The sequence below is a fragment of the Mustela nigripes genome, chromosome 8, assembly GCF_022355385.1.
Source record: "Mustela nigripes isolate SB6536 chromosome 8, MUSNIG.SB6536, whole genome shotgun sequence".
Classification (NCBI taxonomy): domain Eukaryota; kingdom Metazoa; phylum Chordata; class Mammalia; order Carnivora; family Mustelidae; genus Mustela; species Mustela nigripes.
In genome coordinates, this window is record NC_081564.1 from 74,405,713 (window position 1) to 74,420,659 (window position 14,947).

At 46.4% G+C, this 14,947-nt stretch overlaps 1 protein-coding gene across 1 annotated transcript in view; it reads left to right on the forward strand.

Moving 5' to 3' along the window:
* The first annotated feature begins 7,442 nt into the window (after positions 1 to 7,442).
* NEDD4L (NEDD4 like E3 ubiquitin protein ligase) overlaps positions 7,443 to 14,947 on the forward strand; it is a 328,382-nt gene continuing 320,877 nt past the window's right edge. Inside the window, exon 1 of the mRNA XM_059409742.1 lies at positions 7,443 to 7,872. Within this exon, the coding sequence (XP_059265725.1) occupies positions 7,825 to 7,872 (48 nt within the window). The 5' untranslated portion in view covers positions 7,443 to 7,824. The remainder of the gene's footprint in view (positions 7,873 to 14,947) is intronic.

The window sequence follows — 14,947 nt, forward strand, 5'->3', positions numbered from 1 at the left end:
ACCCCAATTTCCTTGTTTCTAATAAAATAATAAATGCCAAGAATATCATTTAGAAGCATACTTTTAAAATTTTACTAGTGGGGTAAAACAGTTCTAAAATGAAAAGACACATTTCACCTTTTAAATCAAGTAGAGAGTTTTCAGGTCACTTGGGTTTTCGTTTTGTTTTTTTTTAAACAATCAATGAACTTGTTAAAATTGTTAATGAAAGCAGCTGTTTTAGACCTCCAACCACTGAGTTGAAGGATGTAATTTATTTTGCTTCTGGCAAATGAAAATGTAAAGAGGGAAAAAATTTATTCCTCTTTCTACCAAAATTCAGATCAAATAATTGAGCATTTGTGCCATCTGGAAAAGCTTAGACTGAAACTTCCACCACACTTTTTGAGGTTGGCTGAAGCACTGCCTCCAAAAATATCTAGGTCCTAATCTCTGGAATTTGTAAATGTGACCTTATTTGGCAAGGGACTGTGCAGGTGCGATTAAATTAAGGCTTTTCAGGTGAGGGGATTTTCCCGGGTTGTCTGGGTGGGCCCTAATGTAATCACAACCCTCCTTCTGAGGGGGAACCTTGACTACTGGCAGAGGAATAGAAAGACGTAATGGTGGTTTCCACGAGGAGAGAGAGAGAGTTTTGAAAATGGTGGAGAGGAAACTGTAAGCAGAGGAAGACAGAAGATTCTCCCCCGAGCCTTCGGAACTTTGTTTTGCACCCAGTGTTACTGATTTCAGCCTTCTGGTCTTCAGAACTGTAAGAGAACCGATTTCTGTTGTTTTAAAACACCAAGTGTATAGTCCTTTGTGACAGGGGCCATAGGCAACTGATACACTTTCCGGCTTCTAGGAAATAAGAACTTGGTCTCTGATTTTGAAATTGACTGAATCAATTACCGGGCATGAATGAGACAGTAAAGGCATTATTTAAAAGAACAAATTTGCGGGGTGCCTGGGTGGCTCAGATGGTTAAGCCTCTGCTTTCGGCTCAGGTCATGATCCCAGGGTCGAAGAATCGAGTCCCGCATCAGGCTCCCTGCTTAGCGGGGTAGCCTGCTTCTCCCTCTCCCTCTACTGCGCCCCCTGCTTATGCTCCCTCTCTCTCTCTGTCAAATATATAAATGAAATCTTTAAAAAAAAAACAAAACACAAATTTGCCTCTTTGAGGGAGAAACCCATAATTTATATTAAATTTCAAGTGCTCCATTTACAAATAAGGTCATACCTCACCTGGCATGATGGTTGTCCGGCTGCTCCGAAGGTTTTCGCTACTATAAACTATCTTTGCTATTATGTTTTTATCTTTAATTTTTTGAGAGAAAGTGTGGGGAGCGGCAGAGGGAGAGACAGAAGCTTAAGTGGGTTCCATGCCCAGTGCAGAGCTGGACATGGGGCTGAATCTCAGGATCCTGATACCATGACCTGAGCCGAAATCAAGAGTCAAATGCTTAACCCATTGAGCCACCCAGGCGCCCCTTATCTTGACTTTTTAAATGTATTGTTAGGTTTGCAGTTACAACATAAACTAATTCCCAAACGTTCCATGCATGAGCTTAGGCTGCAATAAAGATGGGTAGCAAAAATCTCAAAACCTCTACAATAATAGATGTTTATTTTTGATTTATACTGAATTTTGGCAGCTAAGTTTGTGACCTGCTCTAGGCTGCAGGTCAGTTTCAGGTCTGTTTCTTGTGTGTCATCATGAGGGCTTAGGAGCAACCCTCAGCTGGGTTGTAATGTTCCAACCATGGAGGGCGAGAGCACAAAGAAAGTGGCAAAACTTGCAAAGCCTCTTATCTCTATTTTGAATTGGCCACTTGCGTCTTCTGCTCATAAGCCACAGGAGCAGAGTAAATTACGTGGTCAGGTGTGATATCACTGGGGCAGGAACACTTATTCTGCCTGAAGGTGAGGAAGTGAATATTTGCTGAAACAGTCATGAATGGGCTCTACTCTTCCATCCTGAAAAAGTTAGCTGAAATCAAAGAATGTTGCAGGAAATACAGTGTTGGCATTGCGGCAGTGTCTGAACCTGAGACTTCTGTCTGAAATCAAGGCTCTGAAATGCGGATAAAGTGGTCTCAGGGTGGTGATGGCCCTGGTTCTTAGCAAACAGGAATCCACTTTGGATTGCCATTGACTAAGATTAACCGAATAAATTCACAACCACATTCATTAATGATAAACACACATGGAATGAAGTCACCATGGGTGAGCGTCAGCAGAAACCAGAAGAGACACATTCCAGACTTTTAGATATTAGAAGTAGCAAAGCATAAAAATTAGTTATGACTTGTTTAGTGAAGTAAGTTCGGAAATACAATAAGAAACTATCAGGAATGATGAAGCCGAGTAGAAAAATAGAGCTTTTAGATATGAAAAACATATCTGTTGAATAAAAGCCTTGATGGGCTAAACAAACAAACAAAAAAACTAGACTCCACTAAAGTTACTTAGCAAAGCAGAAGAGAGATCTGCATAACCCCCTCAGAAGGCAGCACGGATGGACAAGGAGGTGGGGTACATTAAAGAGGGTACGAGACACTGACAATAGAATGATAAAGTCTGGGACGCCTGGGTGGCTCAGTTGGCTAAGCAGCTGCCTTCAGCTCAGGTCATGATCCCAGCGTCTTGGGACTGAGTCCCGCATTGGGCTCCTTGCTCAGCAGGGAGCCTGCTTCTACCTCTGCCTGCCACTCTGCCTGCGTGTGTGCTCTCTCTCTCTGACAATTAAAAAAAAAAAAAAAGAAAGAAAAGAAAAAAAAGAAAGAATGAGAAAGTCTATGTGTGATCAGTTGGAATACCAGAGGGACAAATCTGGAGAATGGAGAAAGCAGTATTTGCAGTGATGAAAGCTATTTTTTCCAGAAATAATAAGAAACTTAAATCCACAGATAGGGCTCAAAGTAGATTAGGCAGGATAAATAAGAGAGCCACATATAAGCAAATTATAGAAAGCTCAGAACACCAAGAATGAAAAGCAGCTAAAGATAAAACAAATGACCTACACAGGAACAATAATTAGACTAAGAGCTGCCCATTCATCACTAGCAATGGAAGCCAGAAATCAGACGAATAGCATCTTCGAAATGCAGAGAATGAGACCACCCTTTTACCTTGGATAAGACCATTGAGTTTTGAAGGGTTGTCGTGTTCCCCAGTTGCTCCCCAAAGTATTCACGAACTTAATGACTTTAGAGGGGTGGGGCCGGGTAAATGGGTGATACTAGCCACATTAAGAAGATTTATTTACATCTTTCATTCCATCACCACTCTGAGTCTGCTTCTAATATATAATTTTCATCATCTTTCATGTACAGAGACATTTTCAGATAAATAGAAACACAGTTTATCACCAGTCAGCCTTTACTGTTCCTCAGGAAGAAGGAAAATGATCTCAGATAAATGTCTAAGAAGCAACAAGGAATCCTGAGAAATGAAACCACAAAAAACACATTGCTAAAAATAGAAGAAAAAGAAAAAAGGTATGAAAACAACTAATTTGGTAGTTTAAAAAAGGATGCAGGGATGCAGCACTCAATCTGAGGACCCCGGGATGAAACTGGGTAGTGATACCATGGAAGAAGCAAATAAAAAAATAGTGTTTTAAGCTTCTTCTGTTGTTTAGATGGGGGAGAAGACTAACTTTGGATTTGTTAAGTTAGGCATGCATATAAAATGTTAAAAGTAGACAGTAAAAGAATAGAAATGCAACAATGAACATGCCATCTGGGAGAGGGAAACAAATAAGAAACAACAGCACAATTCAATAAAAAGATTCATTTAAAAGGGAAAAACACAGTGAAAATGTGGAAACAAATCTAGGTATTTTAGAAATATTATTTAGAAAGGAAAACAGCTAAGATGGCCAGTTATGAGGCAAGTGTTTTATCACACAGAGGAAAAAAAAAATAGGAATCCAGTATCTATGTCTCAGATATTTTTGGAGGCCTAGAATGAACAGCACACAGGTGTTCAAGGTATGGTTCTTAAAAAGCTTAGCTATATTTTTTTTGCAGAAAGATTAGTTATTTACAAGCCTCTCTTCTCTACCCACCTCTATACTCTTAGCAGTTGGAAGCATGGTTTATTTCCATGCGTAATCATAAACACCTTAATCTGCGGTCTTTATAGGTCAATGAATGCAGCTAAGTTCCGAGATAACACCAGTTTTTACAGGTACGTGGCCATCTTCAAAAGGCCTGTTTCATGGGCTTTCTTTTTAAAGAACCCAAGTCACCAAAAAAATTGAGAAAAATGTAGTGTTATTTATATGAAATTTATGCAAATATGTGACACTCCATTTTCAGCAGTGGGTACTTCCAAGGCTGGATCAAGTTACACACAGTTAGCCAAGCCAACTCAGTTTGTAAAGAGGCTTAACATTAAAATGTTCCCTATTTGTGATCCTCCCGTTGTACTTTAAAATCGTTCTTGCCGATTTTTCACTTCTGATGACCCAGTGAAGAGCATTTACCAAACACCCACAGCATCAGATCTTAGGACGGTTCAAGGCAGCCCCCAAAGCGAACAAAACGGAACACATTCTAAAGAACGACCTACAAGTCAGGTTCTGGGTAATTGTTGGGTAGATGGGAACCCGACGAGAGGATGCAAAACAGTTTGGATAAGAACGCCAAATATTTTTTTCTTAAGGGTTGTCCTCCCCACACTATCTCCAACCCCCCAACACACACAGATTGCTCTGCTGAGACTTCTGAGTACTGGGGGCAGTTGGAACTGGTCAGCAATATGAGTCACGTTAAGTATATTTGTTTACATCCTATTTCCTTCCACAAAGGATTTGAGTATGTTTATAATATGCAACTTTGTCTACATTAAAAAATCAGGATCATAGAAACTATGTAGAGTGGGAACATTTGTCTAGGCTAGAGATCCCTAAATTTTGCTGTGCCTTAGAATCACCTGGAGAGACTCAAAATCCTGATGCCCACATGGCACCCCAAATCAATTAGTTCAGTGTATGGGGGAGGAGGGCAGAGAATAATAGTTTTAAAGCTGCCCAGGTGTTCCTCTGTGCAGTCAAGTTTGGGAACCACTGGCAGAGAAAATTTACATGAGCATCACCTGGGAAACCATTGGAAGCACTGAGGCCTGCTCTCTTTCCTGAACTAGTGTTATCCTAGCCTCCTACGTTTGCAACTGAGCACTTGGTACTGGGCGCTGGGTCATTTTAAAGCTCCCCGGATGGTAACAATGTGCATTCAGCATAGAGAACCACTGCACTGGGGGAAAGCCGGTACGCAATTACAAAGGGGACTGATTTCATTTTAAATAGGTTCTTTCATGGCTTAAGGCCATAAAGTTGGTCCTGAGGTGCCTGGTGGCCAAAGTAAATAGAAAAACAATCATTTGAAATAATTCTTCTCTTCCGTATGTAAAAGTTTATCAGTTGCTTGGAAGAAAGAAAGCTTTTCTTCAGAGGTCTGAAATGTCTCTTTTGAGTCTTCTTACAGGGGCCATTGAAGGATGTTATGGATCACAGTTTTATAAACACCTCTACAGTAAATGACATATGGAGAGTCTCATGTCATTTCTAATTGCCGTCCCTGAGGGAAGGCCAAGGATATGACCCAAGAGTGCCCGCGATGCTGGCTGTTAGGGTGGGGGCTTGGGAGCAGACCCATGAAGACAGGATGAGAGGAAGTATGACACACCTCTACAGTTCCTGTGTAATTTCAGCCTCCCCAGAGATAAAGGCTGGGACTGTGTACCTCCAGGATGTAGGAAGGGTGGACTATGTAATTAGAAATTACAATTCTCGATTAGAAAACTTTAAAATCAATTTACACCCCCCCCCCCCTTAAAGGGCACGAAGCTTGACAAAGGCCAGCTGGTGAGGGTAAAGAAGTACTAACTCATGCAGGAGTCATAGGCCCGTGAAGAGCATGTTACCATTGAGGTGTGCACAGGTGTGTCTGCCAGAGAACCTTGTTTATCAAAAGAAAAATAATTTAGGTCCGAAAATGTGGAAAAACTTTGGAAATGTGGAAAAAGAATGAATGGGGAGACCTGTCTTCTGTGCTAAGGGTTAATTTTTTTTTTTTTTTTCTTCCCCGTAGTGGGCTTTTCTGGCTTCTAAGTACTGTTGATTTAATGGCAGATCTTTGGTCGACCAGAAGGCTTCTGAGTATAAGTGCTGACTCCCTGCATCTGCAGGGCAGATTGTTTTAAGCCATTGTACTGTCTTGGGGAGGCAGAAGGGAATTTAAGTTAGGTTGGGTACGCCCATTTTCTTTTGAAAACGATTTAGCTGGGCCTACGGCAGATATTTTAGTAAAGTAGCTGGCAACAGCCATAAGGATACTTATGGATCACGAGTTCTCGCTTCTTACTTGAAGAATTCTGAAAGCACCCTTTTAATCCTAAGTAGGCGTCCCGAGGTTTCCTCTCAAAAGAAAATGGCATGTTCTGCTTTAAAAAAAAAAAAAAAAAACAAAAAACCAACCAAACCTCAAAAACCAAAAAATGAAAACAACCAAAAAAACCAACAACTCGCAACATCTAAATTTAAGGAAAGGCTTCCTGGAAAACGTCGAGGGATGAATTTTTCACTTATTTAAAGTAGTCTTTGGCGTTCCTATAAATCTGAAGGATGAAAACGAACTGCTTGCTATGGAAGAAACAGTAGCGGGGAGGTGGGAAGAATCCTACGGTGGCTAATACAGACGTCTGTAGGGTTTGCATATGCAGAGGATAACCTTAAACTGGAGTTTGGTATTTCACGTTGCGGCTCACAAATGAGCTGCCTTTTATTCAAAGAACAGCGCTGTCTGTTTTCGAGTGGGTGGGTGTGTACCCAGAGCGCGCGCCGGGTTGGTTTTGTGCCCTGTGAGGTTGACACAGGCAGTGGCGACTCGCGGCCACACCGGGGCAGCCTCTTCCCTGCAGGCGGCCGGGTCGGGCGGATCGGCCCCGGGAGCTGACACCGTTGCCAAGTCCGGCTGGCTGGGCTTGCCAAGAATTTAAAGGGGTCTAGAAACATCCATGTTTCCCCCTTTAACGATTACGGCGAGCTCAGGGCTCTGGGTAAAAAGACCACCGGGAAGAGGAATGAACTGAGCGGGTTCCCCCCACCTCGGGAAAATGCCTTCAGCCCCCCCATCTCCCCACGCGCCCAAATGCCCAGGTCGCCCCTTCCCCAAAACAGGGAAAGCTGGAAAGGGGAGGGTGGATCAGCTCGGAAGGCCAAGCCCGCACCCGCCCCCAGCCCGGGCAGACCCGCCGCGGGGCCTGGCGATCCCCACCGCGCGGCTCGGCCGGCCGGGGGTGGGGTGGGCGTGGGGGCAGAGCCCCGCCAGCCCGCGGCCCGCGGCCCGCCCCCCAGGCCGGCCTGTGATTGGCTTGGGGGGCGCGTGTGCCCGCCCCGGCGAGGCGGGGAGGGTCCCCTCTGGGCGCCTGGTGGGAGGAGGCGGAGGACGGGGCGGAGAGAGCGGGGGCCGCAGGGAGCGAGCGAGGGGGCGGGCGAGCCGGGTTCCGGAGATCCGAGAGCAGCCTCGGAGAGGGGCGGAGAGCGGCGGCCGGGCGAGCGGGGAGGGGAAGCCGGGCGGGCTCGGCGCCGCCGCCCGCTGCACGGCGCGCTCTCGGGACCGCCAGCCCGCACGGCCCCGCAGCCTTCCGGGAGGAAGCGGCGCAGGCAGCGGCCGGGGCGCGCGCTCGGGCTCCCTCACCTGCCGGCGTCCGGCGGCTCCCCCGGAGGGACGGAGGGACGCGCGCAGGCCGGGCGCGGAGGAGGAGAGAAGAGCGGCCGCTCGCGCCGCAGCCCAGCCGCCCCGGAGCGCCTCGGAACCCGCGCGGGGCGCCGGCTCCATGGCGACCGGGCTCGGGGAGCCGGTCTACGGACTTTCGGAAGACGAGGTGAGCGGCGTCCCCTTCCCGCCTGGGACTCCCCGGGGAGTTCCTGTCCCGCGCCGGTAGGGGGGGGGGGTGGGGACTGGGCCGACCCCCGGGGTGCGCGTCCCCCGAGCCTGCGGCGGAGCCCCAAACGCGGGTGCGCCGGGCGGCGGGGACCCGGCTGGGGGCGGGGGGTGCTCGGGCCCATCCTCCCGGCGCTCGCGCCCCGCGTCCCCAGCGGAGTGCATTGTTTGTAAATAAAGCGGCGCGGCGCCCTTCGAGCCGGGGTTCGCTCGGCCGCTTCCCCCCTTTGGGGGGGTGGGAGGAGGGCGCGTGCGCCTCTGCCCCCCTGTTCTCCCTCCTCTTCCAGCCGCGTCTCCCGGGCTGTTGGGCAACTTTCCGCCTCTCGCCCCTGCAGCTTGAGAGTCCATGATGTGTGTCACGTTTGGGTCTCGGCTGGGGGCCCGCGCCGCGCGGGGGAGCCCGGGGCCGCGGGGGAACCCGAATTGTTCTCAGCCCCCTCCCCCCGGAACTTTCCGGTGAGAGTGTCCGCAAGTGCGCGGACGAGTGCCTGCTGCTCCCGGTGGGAGTGGGCAAGACGCTCCAACTGGGTGTGTCTGTCCCTCTGGCTGGCAGAGTCGAAACCAGAAGTGTGGATCTTGGGGTCTTTTTTGGCGGGGGAGGGGGGCGGCCAGCATGGTGGCAGGTGCTACTGGAAACTTCGAGGAAGCTTGCAGCCCTGCCATTTTTTTTTTCCCCCTCCCAACGATTCAAAGCCCGGCACCTCCGGGGTAGGTGGAGGGACAAAAGCTCCATCGATCCCCTTTATTAATAAAGCAAATCAAATAAGCCACGCCCCCAAGGCTGTCGGTTTGAGTGTTAAGAGCTTTGTTTCTATCCTCACTCTCTCCTCGCGGTTCCCCCCCCCCCCCCCCCTGGATCTGCCCCCCCCCCCCCCCCCCCTCCCCCCCCCCCCCCCCCTTTGGAAATGATCCTGCTCCATCGCTGCTTAGCTCTCTCTCGACCAGCCACGCTCGGCTCTTATTGGTGTGTTGCTCTGCCAAAAAGGGGGGTGGGAGGCCTGTCGCCGGCGCGGCGTGACCGGCAGGGTGGATGGAGCAGGTAGGAGGGCTTTGCCATCTGGCGGGGTGCGCGCTCAGGTCTGGCTCCCCTTTGGAGAGGTGAATTTACAACCCATGAAGCATTACTGAGCAGGGAGGTATTTCCTATACTGGTTGTGCATTTCATGAAAAGTTGATGCCCGAAAATTCAAGGATTTCTGGCTTTCTCCTTTTCTTCCTCTCCTTTTTTCCCGAGGTTCTCTCTTTCGCTGGTGTTGGGGGTGGGGTTAGTGGAGAGGCTATAATCTGGACCTGCCCATGTTATGGCTTCTCTCTCTCACCAGCTTGCCCGCTCTGGTATGGGGTGTGTGTGCGTGCGCGTGCTTTGTAAGTGTGTAATGGAATAGTTATCCTGGGGTGGGGAGAGTGTTTGGGGGTATGACCTTTTTTGTCTTCACAGGGCTAGGTAAGGCTTGCTGTGGTATGTAGTTTATCAGAGAATGATCACAATGCAAATTATGTGTGATTTACGTTTTCGATTATTTTGCCTTGCTGTGCTCGTGTGCAATTCCCTTTTTGGTGCAGTTACCTGGGGATGGGTGAAAAGGATCGTTGTCTCTTTCACCCCGGGGGTTCTCCTCTCCCAGGCTTCTCTCTCTGGCTCCTCTACCCTTTGAGGAGCTTTCCCTTTCATTCTGTACTTCTCCATTTAATTAGCAACCGTAGATGGCTGGCAGTGAGCTTTTAGAAAGGTGCTGAGATACAGACATTCCTAAACAAAGGGCTTTTGAGGTATTGTTGGGGGAAGACAGCTGTACTTCAGCTCTGGTCTCTCTTGTTCTGAATTACTTGATTTTTAACAGTGCAATGAAGAAAAATTTATTAAGAGTGTTTTGGGAAATTCAACTGGAGATAGGAGTCCAATGCATGTCCCTGTTGTTGGTTCTTTGTTTACATATCTAGTGTCCCCATCTACCTAACATACATCTGGCCTCTCTAGATGAGTTAACTCGGGTCGTCCTAACTGGTGTCCTGTGTGGAAGTGAAGGATAGAATATACACAGAATTGGGGTGTGTGTGTGTGTGTATGTGAATGAATGAGTTCACTCCTGTATGTTACTACAGGGACGTTGGGGCTCTGTGGGGAACAGCACGAGGTGATGAAGACATTTTCTTGACTGGGGGATGGCTATGTTGCTGGTACTGTGGGGTTTCCCAGCACGTTGTAACACAAAAGACAAGTCGCATCTGTTGTCTTTTTTTTTCAGCTTCTCCTCCCAGTGAAAAAAATAAGGCAGGGCTGTTTTGATGACTTCACATTTCTCTGGTATTTGCTTTTTATGGGAGGTTTCGCACCACCAGGTCAGCCTTTGGGAAATCAGAGAATGCCTTCGTAGAATATTAACAAATTGTTGAATTTGCACAGCTTGTTTTGTCCCCCTGAATTAGTCAGCGTAAGAAAACAAATGAAAGATCTTAGCAGACTCTTAAGCAGCCCAGCTGATGAAACCAGTGGCCAGGGTTGGTTTTCTAAGGTGTGTCCCCCCCCCACCCCTCTGTGCCCCGCCAAGGCGTTTTAAAATATGAGTGCACTTCAGTTCACACACTTGGTGTTCTGTGGAATATTACACCTGAAGCAAAATAGGCGTCCATACCGAGTGCATTAAGTTAGTCTGTGTTTTCATTAGAAGTTGATGGAAAGCATTGTGTGTTTGCAGTGCACTTAGTTTCCTATCCCATCTCAGAAAGATTTCTTTTGCTCTGAATACTGCTGGTGACGAAGCATTGCGGTGGGATGCTGAGACAGGACCTTGCTGCCAGGTCTCTCCGGCTTCTAGAATGGAAGGGGTTAATTATGGGCTTTGCTTGTGTGAGTGTGTGGACTGTTTATTTTTTGTGTCTTTTCTGGCTGAGGTTCCTCGAGGAGGTAGAGTTCATATTTACTGATGTAAATCAGGTCACCTTAGGGAGACCAAATTTGAAATTGCCATGAAGGACCTTGGTGTTAGATTAACAAATTAGCAAAACTTGGGATGCAGGGCCCAGCATCAGATTCGGTTTGGAATCCGAACATTGGGATTAGTTGCTACATCTGGCTTGGTTCCTTGGCAGTTTTTTGTTTTGCTTTTTGTTTTTATTTATTTTATTTTTTTGGCAATCAGTGGCACATTTTGGCAGTTTATTTGGGAATGTTACTGTTAACCTCTTGAAGTCTTTGATGACAAAGTCTTAGAAAGGTATCCTTTATTGAAAAGATTCTGGGTAAAGTAAAAACTGACGTCTGAATGACATCTTTCTTATTAGATGTGGCATTTTTGGGGTGGTTACAGTGAGGCAGATGGCACAGGAATGAAGGCCAGGCTGACGTGGGATAGTACTTTGACACCCTCTCTCTGTGTTTTCTACAAACACAAATGCTTGGTTAATGTTTCATATTGCCTACTCTGCACCTAGCATTGTGTTAAGGCTTTATGTACTTGTGGTCTCATTTATCCTCAGGAGCCCCCCCACCCCCACCCCTTAAGCGGTGCTGAGATTTACAGATGAGCACTGGAGGCTCAGAGATGTTAGGTGACCTGCTTAAGGACACACAGGAAATTACAGAGTCAGGATTTGAACTCCATTCTTTTGATAGCACAGCCCTAGTTTTTAGCATTCTTCCTCTCTTCCAAGTTCTTGAAAGGTTTTCATTGCTAGGTTGTTGAGGTTGATTTGTAATGGAGATAAACCTCAGAAGTTGTAAACAGAAGACTCGTCGGTCCGAATTGACCAGGAGGCTTGCTTAGTGTGGTCTCCACTGTGTTTTAAAGCTTGTGAAATTTTGCAGAAAATGGCAAAAATCTAACCTCATTGGGGCTAGTATCTTCACTACTCCTTACTGTTCTAGGATTCCTTTTGTTCCTACGGGTGGTTTAACCATTAGCATAGGTATATTTTTTCTTTAAGATGCTGTCAATTTTAAGATGCACCATTATTTTATGTACTGCTGATACAAAAAAAAAAAATTGGTGTCATACTGTGATACACCATTAATTTTATGAAGAATCCTTATTTCAGGATGTTTTAGAATTACTGACTCTCATTAGAAACCTGGGATAATGGGGCACCTGGGTGGCTCAGTGGGTTAAGCCTCTGCCTTAGGTTCAGGTCACAAGTCAGGATCTCAGGGTTCTGGGATCGAGCCCCACATGGGGCTCTGTGCTGAGCAGGAAGCCTGCCCCCCTGCACACCCCCCCACACCTGTACTTGTGATCTCTTACTCTCTCTCTTCTCTCTCTCTTTGTCAAATAAATAAATAATTTTTTAAAAAACCAAACCAAACCTGGGGTGACCCTGGGCGGTCAGTTTCAGTAGGTTCCTCATTCAATGCTTTCACGTCCGTTGCTGGTCAGATTTCTGCCTTTCTGTTCCTGAGAAAAGGGGTCGCATCGGGGAAATGCTCTTCTGGGCATTGGCAGAGAAGAAACAGGGATCCTACAAGCTAGGCTGCCTGAATAGCCATCTGTAAGTAATTCAGAGTGGTCGTTCATTTTTTAAAAAGTGGTCTGTGTTTTCAAGAGATTCCTTGAAACCCTGCATGCCGTGCCATCTTTGCAGCTGGGGCAGACGAACACAAAGATTGCTTTTGGAAATTGGTTAGAATATTGTCTGGACTAAAGGTGGAGGCTGAGCTGCAGTTCTGCAGAGGGAGAGAGAAGACTTTCCCATTTGTCCCAAGTCCGGATGCGTGAGTCAAGCCCAGCCATGCCGGCCGGTGTGCTTTCCGCCTGGGACACGAGCGTATTCGAGTTACAGCCTGCGTTGTGATTGCTGACATGTAAGAAAAACCATAAAAGGACCTAGGTTTTATTGTGACATTTAAAAGCAACTTTATAAACTGGCGAATATAATGTATTGTCTTAAAGGTCTACTCTCATTAGGTTTTTATTTTCTTAAAGGATTGTGCGGTCTTTGTAGAAACTGACATTTTAATTTATATTCCATTTAAGTCAGAAGGCTTTAAATGATCTTGTTCCTGAAAAGCAGTTTCCCTAACTTAAGGAACAAAAATAGTTTTGTTCAAAGGACTGTGGCAAAATGGGAATCACCAGGCCATGGTTTCTTTCCCGTAGCAGAACTCGGTTGAAAGAGAAGTGGTTGAATGGTACCTGGGCGTCTCCGCAGTGCAGCGAGAACCTGCATCTCAGGAAACTTCCTTGTAAAGGTTTCATGATACTGAATCATGAGTATGTTTGTTGTTTATTTGGAAGACCTTTCCAGGAAGCCAGCCCCGACGTTAGAGGATGGCATCACACATCATGGCGCCAGTGCTCTGGAGTTCCTGTGAAATCGCTTCTGCGCTCACTGTGAGGGAAGAAATGTTGTGCTCTTGGCTCATTTACTTGTCGCCTGTGTCTTGCGTTTACTTAAACAGCATAGAAGCGCGGTAGTGTGTGACCCGTGAAAGAAATCAGTTTGTCTTTGACAGATTGAGATCATCTTCAGATTTTTGAGTTAGAAGGTCTATTTGAGCAGATGTTATTGGTGGCCTTGAATTCTGGGTCCTAGATGAATAGCAGTAAAATGAGATTTTACCTTAAGAGTTTTCAGGTGTTTTGATGTTGTAGGTCTGTGGAGTGATTTTGGTTTAGTGATCTATTTAATTGGCAGTACAGCAAACTATACTTTTGACAGATCTGTATGAAAGAGGATCAAAATAATATATGAGTAATTTTGAAAGTGCGTTTTAGAACAGTAGGATTGGGGAAGGCTGTGAGAAGGGCACCCAGATGTTACTTTCTGTTTTTGTTCTGTTTCTCTTTCAGGTCAGCATATAAACAGATACATCTCCCTTTCCGACTATAGGTGGCAATGTTTGTACTGTTTCATGATGCCGCTCCTGGTTGGGAGTTGCCTCTTGGTGGAATATGGAAGTGAGAGCCGAATTGAGAGATGAAGATAAACTAGATTTAGAAACCAATATTTTCCTACAAACTAAAAAAAAAATTGTGTAGGTAAAAACACTTAAGGTGATTATCAATCTGAGCATTATTAAGAAACATCCTTTATCTAGGCCATACTAAATCTGGAAGAGGAACGGGCATTTGGATCTGGGGGAACCCCCCCCAAAGCATGCACAGAGAAAAGTCTCTTTGAGAACCTCGGTCATGTCCTTTGTTCTTGGGTGCGTAGGGTCTTCTAAAAAAATTGCTAGGGGCGCCTGGGTGGCTCAGTGGGTTAAAGCCTCTGCCTTAGGCTCAGGTCATGATCCCAGGGTCCTGGGATCGAGCCCCACATTGGGTTCTCTGCTCAGCGGAGAGCCTGCTTCCTCCTCTCTCTCTGCCTGCCTCTCTGCCTACTTGTGATCTCTGTCTGTCAAATAAATTAAAAAAAAAATTGCTAGTTCTGTACGGACTGTTCTGGAATTGTTGGCATTGACTTTGAGGAGGAACTAATAATTATCACCACTCCCGAGTATTTGATTGCTGGAGAACCTCTTGATTCCTGAGGTAAGACTGTGGCTCGGGTTCAAGCAGAGAGAAAACCAGCAGTGTAAAGATCTGGGACCCACATTTCATAAATACAGAGGAGCTCGTTAGAGTTGTAATGATTTGTTCTGAACCTGAGTGGCCTGATTGCGGCTATTACTGTAATACCTTTAGGTGAGGAAAGCTGTGTTCCATTAGTGCATTTGGGGTAACTAGCTTAAATTTGACCCTCTAGTCGACTTTTTGTCCCTGACTCCACCTGTATTGATTCAGAACTTGCCAAGTTTAATGGTGAGACTCTCCGATTGCCCCACTGTCATCGAATTCAGTGTTGGGTGACTTCTTGGCAGGCAGGCATCCGCGGAGAGATTTCGTATTTTTATACCTCCAATTCACCAAGAAAAAGGGACCATTGAAAAGTGATTTTTTTAAAGAAATTTTTTAAAAAAGATTTTATTTATTTGAAAGAGGGAGACAGCACAAGTGGTGGGGGGCAAGGCTCCCCGCTGAGTAGGGAGCCCTATGTGGACTCGACGGGGGCCTCGATTCTAGGACCCGGAGATCATGACT